This window comes from Diprion similis, chromosome 6, assembly GCF_021155765.1.
Source record: "Diprion similis isolate iyDipSimi1 chromosome 6, iyDipSimi1.1, whole genome shotgun sequence".
Taxonomy (NCBI): Eukaryota; Metazoa; Arthropoda; class Insecta; order Hymenoptera; family Diprionidae; genus Diprion; species Diprion similis.
Window position 1 is genome coordinate 19710261 of NC_060110.1, and position 22989 is coordinate 19733249.

General features: G+C 43.2%; 1 protein-coding gene across 2 annotated transcripts in view; it reads left to right on the forward strand.

The window, feature by feature from the left end:
- Nucleotides 1-22989, forward strand: part of LOC124407019 (protein O-mannosyl-transferase TMTC2) — a 166033-nt gene that overhangs the window by 75052 nt on the left and 67992 nt on the right. Inside the window, exons 2-5 of one of the 2 annotated variants that reach the window (XM_046882795.1) lie at nucleotides 5471-5711; nucleotides 7024-7317; nucleotides 12186-12972; nucleotides 15547-15661. In XM_046882795.1, coding sequence (XP_046738751.1) covers nucleotides 5471-5711; nucleotides 7024-7317; nucleotides 12186-12972; nucleotides 15547-15661 — 1437 coding nt within the window. The remainder of the gene's footprint in view (nucleotides 1-5470; nucleotides 5712-7023; nucleotides 7318-12185; nucleotides 12973-15546; nucleotides 15662-22989) is intronic. The other variant, XM_046882796.1, reaches the window with a different exon arrangement.

Sequence of the window (22989 nt, forward strand, 5' to 3'; positions counted from 1 at the left end):
GGCGGGAACTTTTGATGAGATGAACTTTATTGGAAATTGAGAATTCGATTGAATTTATTTGATACAGAATGAATAATGACAGGAATAATTCAGGATCCTTATCGCTCGCATTTGTATCAAATTGCAAATTTATCGTCAGATACTTTATAGTATTTCATTTACTTACATCCTGTGATCAGATATACTCGATGCACGATTCCATCATACCTCCAAGGACGCGCCCCTTCGTGAGGAGAGGTATTAGAGCCTAGAGCGGTCGATTCTTCATCAAACCGATGGCGAAAGAAGCGTTTCTAATTACTTTTTGCGTAATTAACAAGCATAATAACGAAGCCAGCTTTAACATAATGTTCTATTCGCAAAATCATTTCCTGAATGCTAACGCGCAGTGTTTCACCACCCGGCCTGTTCTTGATTACCTTTTCATTTGCTGAAAGCCAAGTAAAATTAAGTCATTATATTTCTGCTGGCAATATGTATACAAACACAAACACACGGCACATACATACGTGCCTATGTACAACCTCTGACTTTACTGCTATACTACAGAAAATCAATCATGCCCCCCCGTAAGGTGTGTACCGTTTCCGGTCACCGGCTAACTGATAAATTCACGCATTAGCTGATACTAACTACATCCCCCCGCGTGTACTTTGCCTGATTAACGGTCACCCACATTTTCTTTCACTTCCCCTTTCTAGGACACGAGGAAATTTAAACATCAGCGTGAATTCTGGCGCTAGAATTGATTATCTTACGAATATTTGTCCAACTTTTTTCGTTCAAAACGTGCAGCGATAACAGGGAAAGAGGGTGCTAGGAAATTTAAATCGAGACTTAAATTTGTCGCACGGATTTGAGAGCGGAATCCGCCGCCATTTTTAGCCGCTCAGCATTCATTTCTGCTGGATGAGAATTAGCAAGAAATTTAAGGACAATGATGAGAGGCGAGGAGAAGGAGGGAGGCAGATACAGCGAGAATAATTATCACTCTGTTCGCATTAGCGCAGCGGCCCCTCGACGAGGCGATAACGCAAACCCCTGTTAAAATAGGCTTGGCATAAATTAGACCTTGAGCGAATTCGCAGACACAGAATTCGCGTTTACTCAGGTCGTCGGTTCCCAATCGTATTTCAGAATTATAGCTATCAAAATTTCTGGCCCCACGGGGGCAGCCGCGAGCCGCAGAATTGACGCTCTAATTGCTTATAACCCTTTTCAATGATTAATTTACAGTCTCTTCACTGTGCTGCCTGCGTAACACGGGGTCACTTTGAACAATAGAACCCTCCGCACGTATTTCATTGTCCTGATTCAGAGCCCAGTTTTGGTAATAAACATTTCCGAGAGCGAAAATTGGAGAAACTTGCTTGTACACGCAATTGTATAAATAAATGAAAATAATTATTGTTTCTTTTCTTCTGTTTCGTGTCTAAACATTCTACACAATGCGAAAAATCGAGGCAATTTGAATAAGAGAAATCGAGTCTCATTATACGTACGCTACAATCGCGAAGAACTTTTTTCAAACACTTGTACGAAACACATTATTGTTCCTCCGTATTTGCGGAAAATGTGAACTTTTGATACGGTAGATTCAATTTGTGACCATCCAGTTCGTTCGTCAGAGTTTTGCTGGGCAGGATCTAATGCTTGGTTCACAATGAAAAGGTTATGACGCGTACGTATTAATTCCGAGGCTTAGCCGTTCATTTCTCAGTACGGAATTACGTAATATTACGTAGTTTCAATCCCGGCTTAAGCTTTCCGAGCCGCGCCGCTTGAAAAGGGGATATCACAAAAAAATTTCATCCGTATCAACGGTATCAAAGGTTCGCTCACCTATGGACACGCAGATTGTATGAGGCTTACCTTTTGTTGGCACTGGAATTCCTGGATGACCTGCATCAGCGCATTTCTCCCTTTGAATACTGCAAAAGACCACATTTCACAGTTCAAAATGAAAATTTTCGACTTTTCTGCCATTGTTTTTTGCACAAAAACATCAAATACTTCTCTATTCTCTATTTTGTGAATACCTATCTATAAGATTCTATTTCAACATCAATTACGAGGGATTGAAAAATATCCTCACTTGCATCCATTGAGATTATCGGAACTTTCTCTGTTCGTGAATTTTCTCAACGGTTTCGAAACATGTCCGAATATTTGAAGAATTTTTACTTTAGTAAAAGATAAATTCAAAGTAGTTCACCTTAGTATTTGGTCCATCAATTATCTGTAAGCGATCCGGAGGCTAAATTCAATTTTCTCTGCAATTTCGGTAATATTTTTGTAGTATGTACTTCTAAAAAATATGTGAGAATAAAATCAAAATATTTTGTAGAGAGAAAAAAAAATAAGAAGAAAAAACGCACGTCATACTTTGTACAACCAATTGCAGCTGCCACTTGGTGTACTTGTTTCGTATAAAAAAAACTGCGAGCTTTTTAATAAAAAGTGTAATTTTCAAGATAAAAACTAACTGTGTTTAGTGGATAAAAGTTTTTTCATGGTTCCTGATGACTTGACTCTTCGATTGAATGGCTTCGATGCTCTGAATGATGAAACTTTTCTGCGTCTACCGACATCTTCGATCATATTTTTGATCCAGAATAGGTATATGATAAACGTTCTATTGCGAAAGTTAATACTGTTCGCAGTTAAAAAATCGATCAATGAATTTCTCTCGAACCGTAAGAGCCTGAAAATTTTGGGTTTTCACATCCCAATACAAACTACAAAATATCTAAATGATAAAAAAAATTGAAAATTTATGCGCAGCATCGTTTATAGCTGATGAATGGTGGTCGATTCATACGATTGATCTAGGAATGATTCAATGATCCAAATATCCCAAAGCACCGCAGGATAAATGATCGACTGACTTTACAAAATTTGGTTTAGCACTTTGACCTTCGATCCCTGATACCCATTCCCAGCGCATTCGGCGTACTATCGGGCCACTCGGTTCACCTTCCGAACATCGCGTGGCTCCCTCGAGGGCCGTAGCGTCCCGGGGCAACGAAGTACTTTGTAAGCCGGACGATCTCTGTTCCGGCACAAGCGTGCTTCAGGACTGCGTGCAAGACTGGGCCGAATCGCCGGTTGATTTTCCTCACCTCGAGTGACTCGGTCCACGACTCAAGTGATCGAAACGGAACCGAGGAGTCCGGATTTGCCCAGAGAATCAGGTGGCATGAAGATAATGAAAAATTTATCGACAGCGAAAATTTGTTATTTGGAAGAAACGAGACGCTCGTGCAAAGTTCTGATTACGTTCTCCGATTCAAAAATGGAATCGATAAAAAACAAGGCAAGCTTGCCTTTTTCTGTCCCATAATTCAGATTGCTATTAACAATCCCAGCAGTATAGCTCTTCTCTCTCGTATTCATATTTTTTATTCCCATTTTTATGGTCACCGCCGGAGGCCAAAGGCCAGAGCGACTTCCTATAGTACCTACAGATCTTTCTCGGTGTCGGTTCAGCAGGTGTATAATTTAAAGTTTCTACTCCCTGCAGAGCGCTGCGGGCAGCTGTGAGTTGGCTGCGGGTCAATAAGAGAGGCCAATCGGTGAGAACTGTCGCACTGAATCAAAGACCAATGTCTCAACTGCAGCCCGGCAAAATCCCCCGCCTCGATTGCTCGGCTGGCCAAATTCTCGTCCTCGAGAACAATTCGTTCAGCATTGGAATCCGGGAGTCGGTTGATATTCGCCAGATTTGGGAATATCTGCGGGCCCCATTGACTCGACGGTATATACAAAAACAAATCTCGAAACCTCGTGCTTTTCCGAGTCTGGGCATCAATGCCACGTGCTTTTATTTTACGGAAATACGTTGCGTCGGCATATTGCAAGCTCGGGTGCGGGTCAATACTCTCGATGGTCAAAACTCGGTCTGGCCTTTGTATCCACTCTCCGTCAGTTCGAAATGAAAAATTCCAACTGATCAGAATTTACGAATGGAATTTCCAATTCGAATGCGAGAAAAATTCTGACCGGCGTAATTTGCGAATGCCTAATTTTCCGCAGATCATTGCAGGTACCATCGGTGAATATATATGCGTAAATCTATACCCACGCGTTCAACCCAGGTCAACCAACCGACGTGAATGTTGAAACTTTTCACTGATGAAATGTCAATGAAATTTCTGTAAAGTCAAATTAAACCAACTATTCGACTTACGCTAATAAAAAAATTCATTAAAATGTGCTTGAAAAATTACTTCAACATTTTAAAAAAATTTTAAAGAAGATTACGGATACTTGGATGATTTCGAATTCTGGTGTAACCGTTCTACTTAACAACCAAGCCTGAATTTCAATCGTTGAAAATCTCAACCCTCGCCCCCTATCGCTTCGTCAGGGATAACAGAGTGTTGCTGGTTTGACAGACCGTTCCGTGACCTGCCGGTTCACCAGACGGCGATTCTCCTCTCGACGAATCGGTGGGGATAAACCATCCGCGTAGTAAGAGACCCGGGCGAGATATCCTCCATGAATATTAATCTTCAATTAAAATCCGAGGTCTTCTCTGCCCCCGATCCTGCATCCCTTAATTCTCATCGCCACGGCGATATCTAAGGGACTGTGTTCTAATCGAAGGGTTGATCTGCGGAGCCGCCCATCATTCACCTGAATGACTTATCAAATTCCAATTTGTCCTAATGTCAGTATAACGAAGTTACGGAAGCCAAGCGTTGTTATCAGGGGATTATCACTGGCCAATCGGCTGGTTCCTTCGAAACACACACCGCTCTTATAATATTCCGTAATACGTATATGTTATATTTTCAGGCAGTTTATACAGATTTTGAGGATTGACGAAAAAATCCACATTCATCAAAAACGGGGGAGGGGGGGGGGGGGGGGGGGGCAAAAGAACGTGAAATAGAAGTAAAAAAGAAGGAAAAATTATTCAGCCAAGCGTCAGTTTACGATCGGATTTTCCGGGACCACTTTTATAACTCGGGCTTTATTGAATTCATAAAGTGATATCGATTTCTCCTTTGGGCAAAATGGTTTCTCAACTTTGCCGGGTTATTCGGAATTCAGTTATAACTCCGGCTTTACGCCCGTCTTCTGTTGCCTCATCGTTGCCGTCGTCGTCGTCGTCGTCGTCGTCGTCGTTGTCGTCGTGCCGAGAGGACCAAGAGCACAAGGAATCCTAAGCCGAAAGCGGCCGCCTCCGCCTCTATCCTCTTCCCTCGATCTCCCGCCTCGGAAAAGGACATAGCAACGATGAAAAAAGCGGATCCCCTTACAAACGAGGAACTCCGCGTTGCTGCGGGAGCTAAAGGCGATTAATATCGTAAGCGGTTTAGAGTTGCGAGCGATCCTCGCGAGGACACTCGAAACTAGTTGCCTCGCAAAAATCTCTAACCGCGGCTGCATCATCGACCACCCACGGCGGCGTCGTCACTATAATTTAAGTATATATTCTAAATATTACATTTTTACTTTCCAGAAGGGCCATCCTGACGAATCCTGACCTCCTTCCGGCCACACCTTGGTCTAAACTCCTCGAGGATGACTTCTGGGGTACTCCGTTGAAGGAAAGAGGGTCTCACGGTAGCTACCGACCCTTTTGCGTCGCCACCTTTCGCCTAAATTACTTGGCCGGCGGTCTAGATCCCTGGGGTTACCACCTGGTCAACGTCGCACTTCACGCCGCATGCGCTGGTCTCGTCGTCAGGGCTGCCAGAAAGGTGAGCACGCTCTCAATACGATTGTCACAACTGGAATAAGATTTTGAACTTTTGTCGAGCTCGAGATTTTTTTTTCAAAAATTCTCGGAGAGCTGCACGAAAAGATACGAGCTTTGTTGATTTAATTTTTTTTTTGGTACTACATTTTTTTGATATAAAAAGTGACGCACGATGTTAGATTAGTTTTCGTGTTTACTGGAATCGAAACACATTTGAATTGTGACTGTAACGTCGTAAACTGATTTTTGCCATTTTGATAACGTGAGGATATTTTCGAACGGTTTTCAATATCGTTCCGCGATCACTGATGCATGTGATGTATAGATTCCGGGAACGACGGTTTTATGGAAATGTTACGAAATGGGACAGTTCAGGTATTTTATCGCTGATGCCATCTGAAACATAAGAAAGTAGAATGCAGAGAGGATAAATGCGAGTGTAGGAGATGCGACGAGGAAAATGGTAAGATCCTGAATTCGTCTCGAACCATCAATTGAACGACGTATAAAACTTATCTTTGTATTAACATATTCAAACTTTTATGGAAATTTGGACCGAGTGATTTTTCAATTTTCATTTACCACTTTCGTTTCTTCTTAAATTAAGATTATTATGGATTTAAATTATACGTCTGACAAACGATTTACCAAAATTTCTATCAGTGTAAACATACCATGTACGTCTAGAATAAAAAAGATCACTGAATCTCACAAATTGAGTTGGGAAAATCGCGTTGTTGATAAACTTGTGAAAGAGAAAAAAATTTGAATCTCTCTAGCTTAACATAGAATGATTACGATTTATAACAACTGCTACGAATGAAGTCTATCGTGAAATGTGGTTTACCATTTTCCCGAAAACACCAACTCATAAACTCACTTGTAACGGTGATTCTATTAAAATCACGCATCATTGAAACGATAACAATAAGCAGTTATGTATCAGTTCGTTCATCCAGCTCTACGCTGTAAACAATGGTCTGACCTCACTAATTGTAACCAGCTCACCATGTAACCATTCGAGCAGCGAGTGAACACGATTACACGGTAGAGATGTAATTACATAACGAGAATTACACTAGCGATATAAATTTTAATCCGATATAACTTCAATTCTCAATATTGAAATTAAATAATTTACCGAAATGTTACCTACAATAAATACTTATTTTACATTTGCACACTGTTTGCACGGTAAGACCTTTTGTTGTAAAAGCGGTTCAAGTTTAGAACCAGAAACCACGTTAAAGTCAATATCTAAATGTTTAAAAAAATGAAAAATGTATCCAAATTTTTTTCTCCGTTTTCTCCAGGTTCTTCCGGGACAAAGTTTAGCGCACGCGATGGCCGGCCTCCTCTTCGCGGTGCATCCGGTTCACAGCGAAGCCGTGGCTGGAATTGTTGGCCGAGCCGATCTTCTGGCTTGTCTTTTCACCCTGGTGGCCTTCCTCGCCTACGCGGCGCATCGCGATGACGCCCGGAAGCCGGCGCCCCTCTTCCTGACTCTGATCGCCTCTGCCTTGGCGACCCTTGCCAAAGAGACCGGTATCGCCTCCTTGGCTCTCTGTCTACTCTGGGAATTTTGTCGAGGCGAGCCACGGCGAAAGGTGAGGAATTCGCGGAGTCTGCTCCTTTTTTTTTTTTTTTTTATCAAAGGAACAATTAGTAGTCGCGAAAATTGATCATTAAACGATGCAAATATACATCGATTTTCTTTTTCTCGGACACTGTAAGTCCTTGTGAATTGGAAAAACTTGTGAATCATGTTTACTGTTTAAACGATTCAGTGAACCTCACAAACCTTCGTTCTTTGGAGAAATAAAATAAAAAATTGAATCGTTAGTTAGTTGAATAAGTACATAAATGAACAAAACATTTTATTTTCGCTCGCATGAATGTCCCTGTAATCTTGAGCAGTCAGCAAAGTCAGCAGAATAACGGTGCTCCGAATTCCACCCGGGAAGTTGAAACAAATCGGAGTTTGCCTGTGTAATTAAAATTGCCTTGATCCAGACCCGGCGTTGCAGTAGTAGGTATAACGAAGTAAATACCTGCTGATTATTTTCCTACATTACGGCAATTTCTCTTACGCGGGAAGTAAATTGAGCGGATTGCCGCCTTCGAGCGAGAGTGTATACCTACCTAGACCATTTAGTAGTTAGATCGTAGGTAGTATGTAGGTATATATACCATACAGGTGCAGCTGCAGCGCAGCACTTCAACCTGATACGCCAATTACGATGGAAGTTTTGCAGTGGGAAGTATCATGCGAACAATACATTATACCGGTGTATTCGTAAGTTATAACGGAAGTTGGATACTAGCTGGCATGCCAGGAGTGTAATTATAGCTCTCCATTGTCTAAAGCCGCTAATTGTTAAGTCATTATTTACCGAGGATATTCGCTCGATTTAAACTTAGAGATTTGTCGTATCTCTCCTCTCCACCTGAACCCGTTAGGAGAAGGACTGTGTTCTCAGCGTTAATTACCCACCTCCTTCGAAGATATGATTGTCTTGTAATTAAGCGAGGGGTGCGAGCGTGATGCGTAGGGGTTGTACAAGAGCCAGCTTTCCCCGGACATCGATCGCAAATTTCTCGCTAATTTATGCCCTGAAACGCGCTGCACACATCCGTGAGAAACGAACGACCCTGTAGCTTTCGCTTCGCTAGCGGGAAAAGCTAGTCTATAGTTTCAATTTCAATGATACGAAACGCGGCGGGAATCGCTTCGGTTTCACCAACGCAATGCGGCTCCACGAGCTGTCCTGGACAGGAAACTGATGCACGGCCACCTCCCGGGTCACCCTCGTTCCACTAGGTGCACCAGACGCGTGGCGTGATGCATGTTGCACCCCCTGCGAGGGCTGGAGGCGTGCCAAGGGTCGTTCGCATGGCCTCGCACCTCGCCCTTACCCCTCCCCTTCCTCTCTTCTCTCTTTTCATCCCCTAAGCCCGCGTTTCTCTGATTTCGTTGAGGCAAAGCAGGATGCATATACGGATAAGGAATTTTTACGTCATGAAGTGCATCGTTCGTTCCGCCAATAAGATAGCGTTTTTTTTTAATGCCCTTCGACTCAATTATATTACACATTGGTAGTTTTTTAGGGAAAGCAATTTTCCGCATACAAGGTACGGCGTTAAAACCAGAATTTTATGAGGTGCGAATATCACATCGAGGATTATAGACAGTAAAAATTCATCTTTCGAGAGACGAGAGCAGCTGAGGCGACTCTTGAATGTTTTCAATGCTTTGTGCTCGGATTCAGTTATTTGAAATATCTTTGTACAAAATTCGTGGAAAAATTCAGGATTGTATATACTTGAAGAAGAAGAAGAACAAAAATTGAAGTATTAAATTATGTAAATATTCATTGAATGTCGCGAAGAATGTCAGTTTTTTTTTTTCTGTTTCTGAGTGAAAGTTTCGTTCAACGATCATACACATCTTCCATCAGAATATTGGGTTTTCTGACGTTTGAATTTGGAAATCCTGTCGAAACAATGATAAGCTGCATTAAGCTTGAAGAACGCAATTCTTATGCAAAACCTTTCCACTGATGGAAAATTTCGTAGTAGATTTTCGAAATGGCTTTTGAACCTCATGAAATTTCAACGCTTTGCACCGTAGTGTTGTCGTTAGTAATTTCATCCCGTTATTTACGGAAGACAAAAGTTTTCACTTTATATACCGCGGTGTGACAGACAAGAATGAGTTTGTAAAGTCAGTCAGGCAACGAGAGGCAGGTATTAGAGCGTCAAACTGATAAATAGCCCTGCTGCCAGTCAAGTTGAAACTCTTTAGCCAAACATCTGAATGGCAGTCGGCCATCTTGACTTTTATCCAGGGGCGTCAAAAAGCGTCGGTGGAGGAGAGCGTCGATCCGCGTCCGCCAGGCGGGTATACGTATATATATATATATATATATATAGGACTCTTCATGAACCGAGGCAGGACTTTGCATCACAATGCTCGACCATTGTACCATAACAAAGAACGAGGGCCCCCGGGGCGCTCTATAGAGGGTTACCGAATTCAAAACCCGGTCTTGTTATATTTTACACTAATATTCGAAACCCCAGTCGATAGGCGGGAAGGGATTTTTCATTATTATTGTTGTTATTATTATTATTTTGCTTTTTTTCACGGCTGCCCAGTTCAGACGACCAACAAGCTGCAGGGATAAACGCCGGAGGCGAATGTGCCTCGCGTATATGCATGAACAGCGTGTTGACCCCTCCCCCACCCCTCTACCCCAGCCGAGTGCCAATCACTGTGAAGCCTGTCGTTCCTTATCACAATACACACGCCGCGAATAATAACGACGAAAATCCAATGTAGACCGGTGTATTTATTCCTGGATCGTTACACCCGAGTTACACAAGAAATTTTTAGGGGATGAAACCGCGAGCGAGAGATAGAGGGAGGTGAAAACGGGAAATAAAGCGGCGGCGTACGTGTAATGCGGATTAAATCTTCTTGTAAGCTCCAATTCGTTAATGGACATCCGTTCATGATTTCAACATCAACATCAAATAAAGAGCTAATCCGGCTCACAATGCTGTCGCGCATGAAAAAGAATCGCGTACGATTGTTATGTTGATATTTGCGTACCGCAACCATGTTAAATACGACAATAGTACCGAATTCTATTTAGAACGGGAATTAAAATCGAATCAATGCGAATAGAGGCTCGTGCAACGCCATGTTTAATTTTCATTTCGCGACTATGTTCAAAGGAAGAAACACGAACCACCGAAGTTTAATTCGGAGCAGCTGGAACGGGAGCTTTCGAATAAGGTGGAAGCGGAGCGCACGTGGTGGAGGCAAATGAAAAGAGTAATTAACGCCGTATTCAAAGATGATCACTGTTGCAACAACAAAGGCAAGAAGCAGGTCGACAGCCGAAGTACGTAGCGCAGGAACAAACCATTCCAACTCGTTGTTCACCCTCTATGCACGTGTGACGGTGAGATACGTGACATTTCTGCGTGATTTTCAACGGAATCCACGTTACACCAAGTCGAATTCTGTGTCCCTGTGTCTCCACGACTTGTTGTTTACGTCCCTCTACACCTATTCACGCATTGGAAGGGCGGGCACAAAGCGCCAAAGAGATTCGTAACGAAGGGTGGTAAAGAGAAGGGCGTCTATTATCATATTTTCAATGGGTGATGATGAACTCTGCGGCGTCGTCGTGACGTGACGTGACGTGATGTGCCTGCTGTGCCGGCGATGTTACATCTTTCGACCTCGTGGCCTCATCAAACGGCTGCAGGCACGTCGGCTTGTGACGGCCCTTGGTCAGCTCGGCCTGTCCAGTCCAGTTAGTCCGCTTAAGAGGGATGCCCGGCAGTCTGTCTGCCCATCTGACCGTCGGTGGGCGGACCGACACGGCTACCGACAGACCCTCTCAGCCTCAGGATTGATGGACCGAGTTCCATGCAGTCAGTGAGCCCCTGAGTGGGACAATTAGTGTAATAGCTCTGCACCTGCTCTGTTGCTCGGAGTTCCTCTCTCCGGGTGGAAACAGCCTCGGCTTTCAAACTGCTCTACCAAACCAATTCCTCATCTTCGGGTACCTATTCGACCTAATTGTTGTCGCTAAATAATTACTTCCCTCGTTCGTCGTCGTAGTGCAGAAAGGTTTCACTCGTCCTTGATCATCTTCGTTCTTTCAATACGCACTCTCGGTCGGATAATAACGATGTATCAATGGCTCGATTCACTTCTAATCTCTCTTCCCGCAGTAGTCAATCTTACTGTTGTAGAAACGTGTTTAGAATCGTCTTTTCAACTGTCGAGTGTTTCTGGTAATGGTTTCGGTTTTGTATTGTATTCGTGTAACGAAAGTTAGCATGGATTGTTTTGATAAGCTGCGTTGATTCCGCCTTTTGAAATGGTACATTTTTCCAAATCAACCAAAAACGTTGGTTTTTACGTACCGTTCATCCATCGTCGAATATCAGAGTAAAATATCGAACATGTGATTTACGTAGGAGCCGACCCGTGATCCAGCAGCAGCAAACGCGTACCAATCAATTTGAAACGAATTCCATAGCACGAAACGGAAGCAAAAAGATACGGTCAGTACTTGGCATATATAAAACTCTGCAAAAATGGTGATCAAGAGCGAGTTTCTGATCGGCGGTGGTTTAATCAATTGCAACAACAGTAGGCAGAGCTGCGCCCAATCATGTACGCATATACGTTTGTTAATTAATTTTCATTCGCGATATTCGCCGGGTGGTTGAGCACGCCAACCACGCACGCTGCAAAAGCGATTCAAATCCGGGATGCAACGCATGTAACCGGGGGTCCTGCAGGATGAAATACGGGCGGCAATTGCGCGTTCTGGACGTACGCGGCACTGAATCACGTAATCTTCTCGCGAGTGACGCGGCGTTCCCTCCCCCCCCCCCCCCTTCTGCGGCACCATATCAAGTGATTTATCAAAGTGCAATTCCGTTTCAGGGAACCAGATGGACCCGCCGTCGGAGCGTCGGCCTCGTCACCGGGACCCTGGTCCTCCTTCTGATTGTTCGGCTTCGGGTCGGAGGCTCACCCCCGGAATTTGCGACGGCTGACAACCCCACAGCAAGGCACCCTTCTCGCTTCGCCAGGGGGTTGACCTTCCTCTATTTGCCGGCGGTGAACGCCAGGATGCTGCTCTGCCCCAGCACCCTTAGTTTCGACTGGTCGATGGACGCCGTTCCCAGGATAACGACGCTCAAGGACTCCAGGAATCTGGAGTCGGCGGCGCTTTACGCCGCGCTTGCGGGCGCCGGTTTCTGGGCGGCGAAGGGACTCCGGAGCGCCTCGTGTTCCAGCTGCGTAAAACGGTTCCTTGGACATACGGACCGCTGCCGAGCGGCGAACAACAACAACGCACCGATAAGCAACTGCTATTGTCCCAGGAAGTCTAGCGTTGCCTCGCAGATTCCCGCGGCCGTTGCGATATCCCTAGGATTTCTTGGGCTTCCCTTTTTACCGGCTAGTAACCTCTTCTTCTACGTTGGTTTCGTCATCGCCGAGAGAGTTTTGTACCTACCCAGTGTCGGGTTATGCCTTTTGTTCGGCGCCGGTCTTTGTAAATTTTATCGTCACGTGAGACGGACGTCCAGGTCCTATGGACGGATCGTTCTCGCCGTTGCCACCGTACTCTTCACCCTCATGGCGGCCAAAACTTTGAGGAGAAATCTAGACTGGCACGACGAGGAGAGCCTCTACAGGTCCGCGCTGCACGTCAACCCCCCCAAAGGTTAGTACGTGAAATAATTATTTTTGTAGTATATGATGTAAGAAAGTAAAGACGACACCCGTTATATCCGTGTCTCGCGATGAGCTCGACGTTTTTCTCGTTCTTTTTTTTTTCCAATGTTTCGACGCGAGGCGTGAATTATTATTCCACAAAGGAAGAACGGGAGAAAAGAGAAGAGAAGGGAAGAAATCAAACCACTCGACAGATCTCGCTGCGAGGCCCTGGGATGACTCGAAATATGCAGTCTGGAGATGGCAGCTGAGCCGGAGTAGGTACGGAAGGAATTTCGGAATTTAATAACCGAGACCCTTCCGCGCATCCTGCAGCTCTTCTCAGTCCTCCCACGTCTCGGGCGGAGTACCCTTTTCATTTCGTCACAATTTTGACAGATGGACCTGCTATTTCTATTACCTAACCCGGGATCCTTGGTTCCTGACGTAACGCGAAACGTCAGACCGCGCTGTTTTCTCGCTTATTCGGTTCTACCTATAAGTTTTAATTGCCCGCTGATACCCAGCTATTCAGTTGAAATAATATCACGGGGGAACGAGGAGTCGATTTGAGAAAGTTATAAAAACCTTACTTTCATTCGGATTATTTTTACGACCCTGCAGGCGTTGAGCGAAAAACTGTTTTTTTCCTTGGAGGAGGGGTGATTCGGTCTTCAGCGTTTCTTTGGCACTTATTTTTTAGTACGGTGAGAGGAGCTGGATGAGGTGAACTGCCCTTCAAAATGCTGCTGAAATTGCACAACTTGTAATCCGATCACGAGTCAGAAATAAAATATCCTAAGTATCCCATTTTCAATTTTTATCTTATTTTATTTTTTTGTTTATTTTTTTTTTCGTTCATTTTCTTCCAACACACAATTCCGATGTTGAGATGAGGAATTCTCGGCCGCAAGTTTTAAACTCTGGAAGGATTCGAAAGGGTTTTTTAATTGAAGAAATTCCACAAACGAGTTATTTATAACCTACGTACAGGAAAAGGCTCGAAACTCTTAGCAGGCGGATTTTTCCACCACACTGCAAGAATAACAAAAGTTTCGAAAAGTATTTATCCAACTTGCCTTCCTCGACTGTGAAAGGTAAACAAGCGAGCGTTTATACTCGGGCGTATTATATTCGAGGGAGCAAGTAACTTACGCGGTTTGTGGTGAATTCTCCCTTAGAAAAGTTGAAAGCGGCGTTGAAGAGAGCGCCGTAGGCTGAAGGGCGGTTTTTTGAGAGGGGGTAGCTACTTCTGGTTTAAATATCGCGGTTGCATACTTGGTGGAAACATAAACGGTTTTTAGGACGATATAAACCTCCGGGTAGATACCCTGCGTTACCTTGAGCCGTTAACCGCAGCCAGTTTCGGTCAGCAATCCAGTCTCAGTTCAGCTCTCGGATCACCCTCAACGACGTCTTTTTCATTTTTACGTCTTTGCGGGTCGAGGCGATTTGATCGTGCGTGAGATCGGGGGAAATTGAAGAATGGCTCCCTTCTCCACTCGAGTTGCATCGAGTTTAGCGAAATCGCTTGATTCTGTGTTCCGAAGAGGAACACATGCTTGTAGTTCGATTTTTAGAGAAGCTCCAAGTCACACGGACAACTAAAAATTTGCACTTTGCAATCAGGAAGTTGAAATCGTTCCGGCAACTCCTCTCTAATTGTTATAGCTATACCTGCCCATGAAGCGAGAAGGTGCAAATCGACACGTACGCGATAAACGTGCGGAATCGCATTTGCGAAAGTGAAATTGTACCAGGGATCGACATTGGACAATGGGTTCAATGAACGTCGGATGCAAATAGAAGTCGAATCGGCCTCGCGTGACGGATGGAAAATCTAGCTTATGCAATATACACGCGTGTAGTTTCCGAGCTGAAAATTTTACTCGACATGTGAACGGTGCGGTAAAAGTACAGTCCGCAGAATCCAATATCGTTGTATTATTCCTCTGCGACCCTGATTTAGCTCACGCGCCTCGAGATTACTTCAGCGAGTCGTAGTCGTCAATTCTTATATATTTCCGGATTGAGAATAGCCGATCTGGCAGCGAATCGATCTCGAATAGACTTCCTCCGACGGTTTATATAGCTCGTAAATAACACCCTTTGCCAGAACGAGGCACGCCTTTCTGTCAATATTTTATTACCGGCTATGCGTATCGTTATTCAGATTATTATGCGATTCTGTACGCGAATGGATGCCGATGTTGTACAAATGCCGTTTTCACCCTGTATCGCCATTTGCGTTGCTCCTCTTTCACCGCAAAGTTCATTCTTTAATGATGTTACTGCAAAACAATAATCTTGATCAACGAAAAAGGTAGAAATAACTATTCGAATAACGAAATCCCATTCATTCGATCCTTTGAAAACACAAAAAACTGCCAATTAAAATTGATGGGAAAGAAATTACATAAAATCGTGTAAAGATATCAGCGTTTTCGTGGGAATTTTTCCTAGTTACGAACGATCCAGGTCGTCTTCAGCGATCGAAAATAAACAGAGGTGGGCAGGTTACCGAACCCATCAGCCTGCGGTCTCGTAACGCGAGACTAATTGCAGCTTTTCTTGTCGATTTCAGCCTACGGGAATTTGGGAAGCGTGCTGAGTGCCCAGGGGCGAATCGCCGAGGCCGAGGAGGCCTTTACCCAGGCTCTTCGGTATCGACCAAACATGGCTGATGTCCACTACAACCTGTGAGTACCCTCTTACATTAAGTTTACGACTAAGTGGGACGTCCGTCACGTGACTCCCGCCGAAAAAACCTAGGAAAGGGGGGAAAAATTCGGACCGAATTGACAAGAAATGGAAATTAAAACGGTAAATAACACCAGGAGTGAAAAAGTTTTGCGGACAACTTTTGTTTTTCTTTTCGTCATACCCCTGAGAATCAATCCGTGCCCGATTTCACGATAAATTCAGGCCCGTCATCCGATGCTTTATGGTTTATGGTCCTGTATCCGGCCGACGGTCCTCGTGACGGATCATTTCTCGAGCGTTTTTTTCTCCGCACTGCCCGCCGGGCGGTTGATCCGTCCGATAGAAAATCGCCATCGCCATGCTTGTCTCCGTTGCGCGAGTGATTTATTTTCCACCCCTTTTGACGTCCGCTCTTTTCACCCCGTGCTCTACACGCACTTCAGCATTCTCTAGTGTTTTTCAGGTACCCTGGGAAATTACCCCACATTGTGGGTAAAGTGCTCTGAGCTCATGAAGCCAATTACTCGATTCGCGACAAACGCCGTGCGTGCTTGTACGAGTGTGTATGGCGGCTCACTTAGGGACTTCGGTATAATACGAGTTGCGACTCTTTGATGAATGCGGGGGTGATTATACGACGGATAACTCGTGTTACAGCTTTGAGATATTTCATACCTTACCGAGGGATGAATTCGAGCTATCCGACGGGCAGAAAACACCGAATTGCAAAGCAAACTGCGGGTCGAAAAGGGTGGGAGTAAAAATATTGAGATATAAAAACTTTTGAGGGCCGAAATATCGAATTCTTAAAACGAAAACTTTATTTATAGAATTCAAAAATGTTGAAAGTAAAAGTATGGAGAAGTAAATTAATAGAAAGGTCAGAGAATCGTATACAAATTCTTTATCTTGTGACTTTTTATAGTTTCACATTCTTTATTTCAACTTTTTGTATTTACAATTTTCTATACTTGGATTTTACAAATTTTTTAATTTTATGAATAAAATTTTCGCATCTATGAAAATTCAATATTCTGGTCCTGCTGACAATCGACAATTCTAGTTTTTTACCCCTAAACATGAAGAGATAAAGAGAACGGGCAAAAACGGCTTTTTCGAAATATATTGCAGGCCGCATGCGATAGTCGTTCTCAGTCAATATGTCATTTCGTAAATCTGCGGGAAAATATGTCTAGGAACGGAATGTTGCGCGTCGTCAAAACGAAATAGGCAGACAATAAAACCTGCCTACTCGCCATGCTCTTTCGTCGTAACAGCGAGATGGATACACACATTTCGTAGTCAGATATGTAAGCACGTCGAACAATCTCGGCTTTACTGTATAACGATGCGTCGCATTTCTCGGTGTACAATATTTCTCAAAACACAGAATTCGAAGGAAGGTTAATGGGGCTTAGAAAGTTCTGCATAAAAATTTTATTTGCGTTAGATTTTGATCAACAGATATACTACAGATTTACTTAGCAGTCAAGGCAGTTGACGAGTTTCTGTGAAATCCGGATCATTATGCATTGAATAATTTCCTTTTTTAATTTCAGTGATAAAATTTTCGTCAGTCTATAATTTCGTGCGCAGCTGTCCAGCATAGTCATTCGGAATTTCCAGAAATGATTTTAACTGGAAAATTCAATAAACTTTAATTTTGACACAATAATCATTCTTTACGATAAAAAAAAAAAAAGAGCAAAGTGGCCTTTCAAACCAAGACAAAGAATTCATCCCCTCAAAGAAAATGTATTCTGGTAATAACGGGATCGGCAGTCTTAATCTCGGAACTTTCATATATTTTTCAAATGAATATTTCAGCAGGTTGTTTTCCGAAAATTGATACTTCTTATTATTTTATTACTAGATGGTCGTATATTGAATATTTATCGAACTATTGTATTCCTAAACTATAAAGACAACTTTAACAGTAAAAAAATTGAAAAGACCGGAACATATATCAACCAGGAAGTGATATTATTACTTCCTGATATCAACCAAATCATCGTCCCAAACCGCTTCAGAATGATTGAAAATCTATCAGATTTGTTTCATTTCACTCCACGATGTCTTGTTTACTCACAAGATTATTCTCTACCTAACTAAATCACTTTGTTTTTCTTCACGTTGGCATGCTCTATAATATTCAATTTTACAAGATTAGGTACGCCGATATTGGTATTACGATCAACACATGTAAACAATATCGAACGAATACATGCAATCAACTTCAAACAAGATAAGCAATCCTAGATTGAGACCAAACAAATCCACACTAAATTTTCACCCAGTTTAAGGTGATTCAAAACGAATCATCGACATCCTTACGTGTTTATTCCTAACTCCAGTATTCTCTGTTTTCCTGTTCTCAAAAACATCAATTCAACGAATCCCCTTTTGTCCGACTATCGCCTAATAAATTAACTAAAAAACAGTCCCTCCAGGTGACTTCTCGACAACGAGCATTTACCCAATACTACTGGCGTCACTCCTCTATAGCATCGATAAGCTTGCACCGCGTCGAGCAGCCGCTGCAAGCTCGTGATAAGCTGGGGCCCGTGGGCCCCTTGGCCTTTCTCTGGAAGGGTTCGAGCCCTTCGCAGTTCGCAGGTCTGTCACAACAGCGTAGCACCGATAGCGCAGCTGCGAGTGCTTAGCAGGTAGACCAGGTCGACTGCGTTCGAGCAGATAAGCTTCTACGGTCCCTTCCGGACATCGATCACCCTATCCTCCCTGCTGCTCCTGCACACTCGCGAATCTACGCTCTAAAATGCGAACGGTAGATGTGTAGATCCCCGGATGGGACTCCTTCGCCCTGCGAACTAATGTACCAAAGAATACCGATCGTCTAAGGACGCGGTGTAACCGGGCCTCGCAATTTCCGGTCCACACTGCGAGATAAGTCATTTCTTACTGTCGATAGAAAATTTTAGTAAAATGCGGGCTGATACGGATGAGATGTTCTTAAAATTGGAAGAAATTTTTTTAGAAGTATTACCGTTTAGAGTAATTATAATTACTAATAGTTTCTTTTCTTGTTATAGAGATTCGAAATCAGGTTCTTTAGATCAGTGAATTTTTTCAGTTGACTAAGGATCACACGTTGCGTTACTTTGAAGTGAAGTGGAAGTATAAGTAGTACTCGAATAAACGCAATCGATAAGAATACTAATTCAAAATGAATTTTCTACTCATAGAAATACAAAATTCATATACATTTTCTATCCAAAAGTATATTTTTTAGTCGAAATAAAAAAAGACTGAGAATGGTATAAAATTCTGTACGGTAACCACAGACTAGAAGTTAGCCATTCTTATATAATAGCGTCGAAATCGGATGGCGTCTCTCTGGAAAAAAAGTTCCAGCTAAAACCGGAGGAAATGCGACAACGGATCATTGATTTCCTGACAATTTCAGGTCACATTTGGACCCTTGAATATGCAAAACTCCGGCATTGTTTTGCAAAAGACGGATCTAACCTTTGGCAGGCAAAGTTCTTGCATCAAGAACGTCGTTTGACCGGGAGTTGGCAAAAAGCGGCGTTAGAAACTGAGGGATCGGCGATCCCATCCTAACGGCGAATCCCGTCGGCCTTAACTTTTTACAGCAGTTAGGCACATCATTGCTTCAAATTAGGCTTATATAGCAATCTGATTAACTCAAAGACTGTGATTTCTGATTTCCCGAGAAATTTCGGTATATACGAGAAGATAAAAGTTTTAAAGTTCAATTCCCGATAAAATGTCACATTCCGTAGCAAAAAATTCCTCATCAAGCTTTTTCTATAGAATATTTATAATCTCTGACGAATCAAATTTCAACTTCATTACAAACGGGATGAATTCTTGTCAACTTTTGTTGTCAATTAGGTTCAAAGCGTCGCGAATGCCGCTTGATCAGTAATTGAAATTGACCCAAAGGACTGAATTCAATAGGGGTTGAACCGCGCCAAGGATAACGCGCGTACGTCTTATTGGCGACATCTCGCATGCACAGTTCATTCCAAGGACCTTGCCGTACAGCGTTGAATATCTGACGTCAATTATTCCCTCTGAAATACCGGCGTACGTGTATTTCCGTATAACATATACCTACTGGTGTATACCACTTATTTAAATACAAGTTGAATGCGGGAGCCGCAGCGTTCCTAGGTCCTCGCTTTACCCACCCCTCGGTATCATCTGGTATTACTCCTAAGACCGGGGACCCAGCGTTAAACCCCAGTCAAATTATTCCCCATCCTTCCGACACCGGAAGGAATTTCACAAGCAGGATAGCGAAGCGCCTTAGCGAGTGGGTACATGAATCGTACATGTTTTCGAATCAGCCCTGGATTAGCTGTCTTAGAGAATATTGAATACAATCATCGAAGTCGCACTCGTTTGAAGCCGCAGCGAGCGTTTTGTGTCCTTTCGACGAGCATTAATCAGAACTGTCGAAAATCCACAAAATTTCCACCCGTAAGCGGTAGACGAAGATGAGTAAACAGGTGAAACCGAGTTTATAAAGAAATCTGATTCGATCAGTAAATATTCTTTACAAGAACAAAGTTCTTGATTTTCTTGCTTAGAATCTTTATTTTACGTATACGTAGAAAAAAGTTTCTAAATTCTGATCCGTTAGCTTCGTTATCTGCTGTATATTCTATAAGTACCATTGCTTCTGACAAACGAATTTTCCCGAGTGTCAAAGCATTTCCGCCGATTCCGTTTATTCGTGTTTAGTTAATTCATATGATTTTGCGGCTTTTGCCGTTCCACCAGAAGAATGATATTCTTAGGGATTCGATTCCAGCAGCAAAAAACTCTCTCGTCGATGGAATTCAGGTACATTTAGATATAATACATGCATGTACACACGGACCCATCCACACTCGGTTAGGGAGGTTTATTTTTCCACGTTCGCTTCAGCTTCCTGGTAAAATTCTTTAGCAAAGCTTTACAATTGTACACATCACAAAGTGTCACCCTCCGCGTTTCATCACGATCAAGCCCCGTCATCGAGCCGGAATCGTGTTTGGATTCTCAGTGAATATCACCGTCTTTTAACTAAAAATCGAAACTGAAGTACCCACATAATCGGCAAGGTCGTGTGCAGCCACTTATAATTAGCAGCCTCTCAAAACACAGTCGGTTGAATCCCGCAGCAAGTTTGGAAATAAACGTTGAAGTTTAAAACTTTGCCGCAAAAGGTTGAAATTAATTCCAAACCTCCTAGTCGGTCGCGCGGGGATCTCGTCCAGGACTAATTTATTTACCAGCCCCTATTTGTCGTTTAAATCGGGCCGTTAAAAGCGCGGAATCGAATTATGGCTCGCTGCAGCGGCAGTTATGCTCCGATTTTAATCGCGATTGACGTAAACTGTGAATAGATGCAGCTGCTCTTCTACAAAAATGTACATAAGCCCTAATTCCACATTTTATCGGCCCTTGTTTGCCACCCTGATGGCGGAAAGTCTACTGCAGATGATCAACAAACTTCAGATACATCGTATTTTATCAACGCTCATAAGTTTGAATTTTTTAATGGTGGAAATTCCGAATGATTACAATTTTTTAATATTTAATATCATGTAACTTGATCGTTTGCATGCTGGAATTTCGCGACCGCAAGTGTCTTAACTTAAGTCATAATCGGGATTGTTGATCATGTTGGAATTCGATATAACCATTCGGAATTTAGACCCTTCAACAAATGAAACCACCTGGCGAATAACTTTGACCTCTCGAAAATACCAACCATTCCGAATAACGGCCCTTTGATAATCAGAACATTTGATCGCAATGTTTATCCTACCCAAGAATTCCGATTTTAATCAGTCAGCGATCCTTGATCCTGTTATAATTTGATCCAAATTTTTTCGACGACTCGGGACTCTGTCTTCTAGCCATACATTTCACTCCGCAATGAGGCGCAGCCTCAGGATCGACCCGAATCACGCCCCTCGTTCACTGGTTAACCGATCCAAATTGAATGGGAAATTGATGGGCCAGTTCTGTTGCCCTTGGAGATCGATGCAAACGTATCCAGTCAGGCGTAGGTATTTCTTGACTGCCATGGTTTAGAGCTACGTACAAGACCCAGAGCCGCGACAGTATGTGTTGTCCCTTGTTTCCGGATACCTAAACCTTCGCAACCTTTGCCAGCACGCACTGATTGTGAGTTCCGTTCGCTTATAGGTCCTTCTCCTGCACAGTGTTTGCCAATTGACCACCTGAATACGTATCGCCGTTGAGCTTTGATTGTATTACATGCATACATGCGGCATGTATGTACATGTGGTAGATATATGTAGTATACCATATGAACTCGAGTGTATGCATATGCCTCGAGGCATTTGCATGCCAGAGCCCGGAACGCCTCGAAGCTTACATCTCAGGAGAGGCTCAACACCCTCGCATACCTGTCACTTCCTCCTTTCTCCTGCACCCCACTTCCGTTCTGTGCCAATTTACCCACTCGCCAATTTCGCGTTACACGTACCCTACCGGGAATTACACCGAGGGTGATTATAATCAAACAACGTGATCGGTTCACCTGCTGATTCCCAAGACTGAGCTTGTAGCTAATTTAAGAAACTGAGTTAGGCATCTGGTGTTAGTTAGAATACTGTGAGAGAAAACTCACAGGTCAAGTCCTCGTGAACCTTTTTCGTCAGTTCTGATATCAAACCAGTTTCTTTTGACTCGATACTATGCATTACACTCGAATGATTCTTCCGCCATCCAAAAATATCTTCGATTCAAGCGAATGACTGAACCCTTATAAAGCCAGGCGTCGCCAAATATGTAGCGATCGCATTCAAGGGACTGGAATAATACGACGTGGGTAAGAGATATAAGCTCTGAGAGAAGAAGGGAGCATCATGATCAATGGAACAAGTTTTATCCCTGTTCTTGCGAGTTGTGGGACGCGAATCCTGGCAAAGTTGAACGATTAGGAATTGTTATGTAATGCTACTAGGTAAATTTTTTTGATTTTTTATTTCTCGTATCGACGTGGTAAAGTTCTTGTTTCGCGTTTTTATGTTCTAACACGTTTTTTACTCCTAACCCTGTGAGAGTCCATCAAGACATCGTCTCCGGCTTTTACATCTACCTTCCTATTTCCTCGCCTAGCTACTATCTGTGCTCTTTGTTGCCTGTCAACGGTCATCGAAACATCTGGTCTTAATACATCAAAACGAGTTCTCAGTTCTCGCCCAAACATTAAGAACGCCGGGCTGCGTCCTGTTGTACAGTGTGGTATGCTACGGTAATCAAGAAGAAATTTATTAATCGCGTCTTCGAGTCTCTCTCCCCCTTTAACGATTTTTTT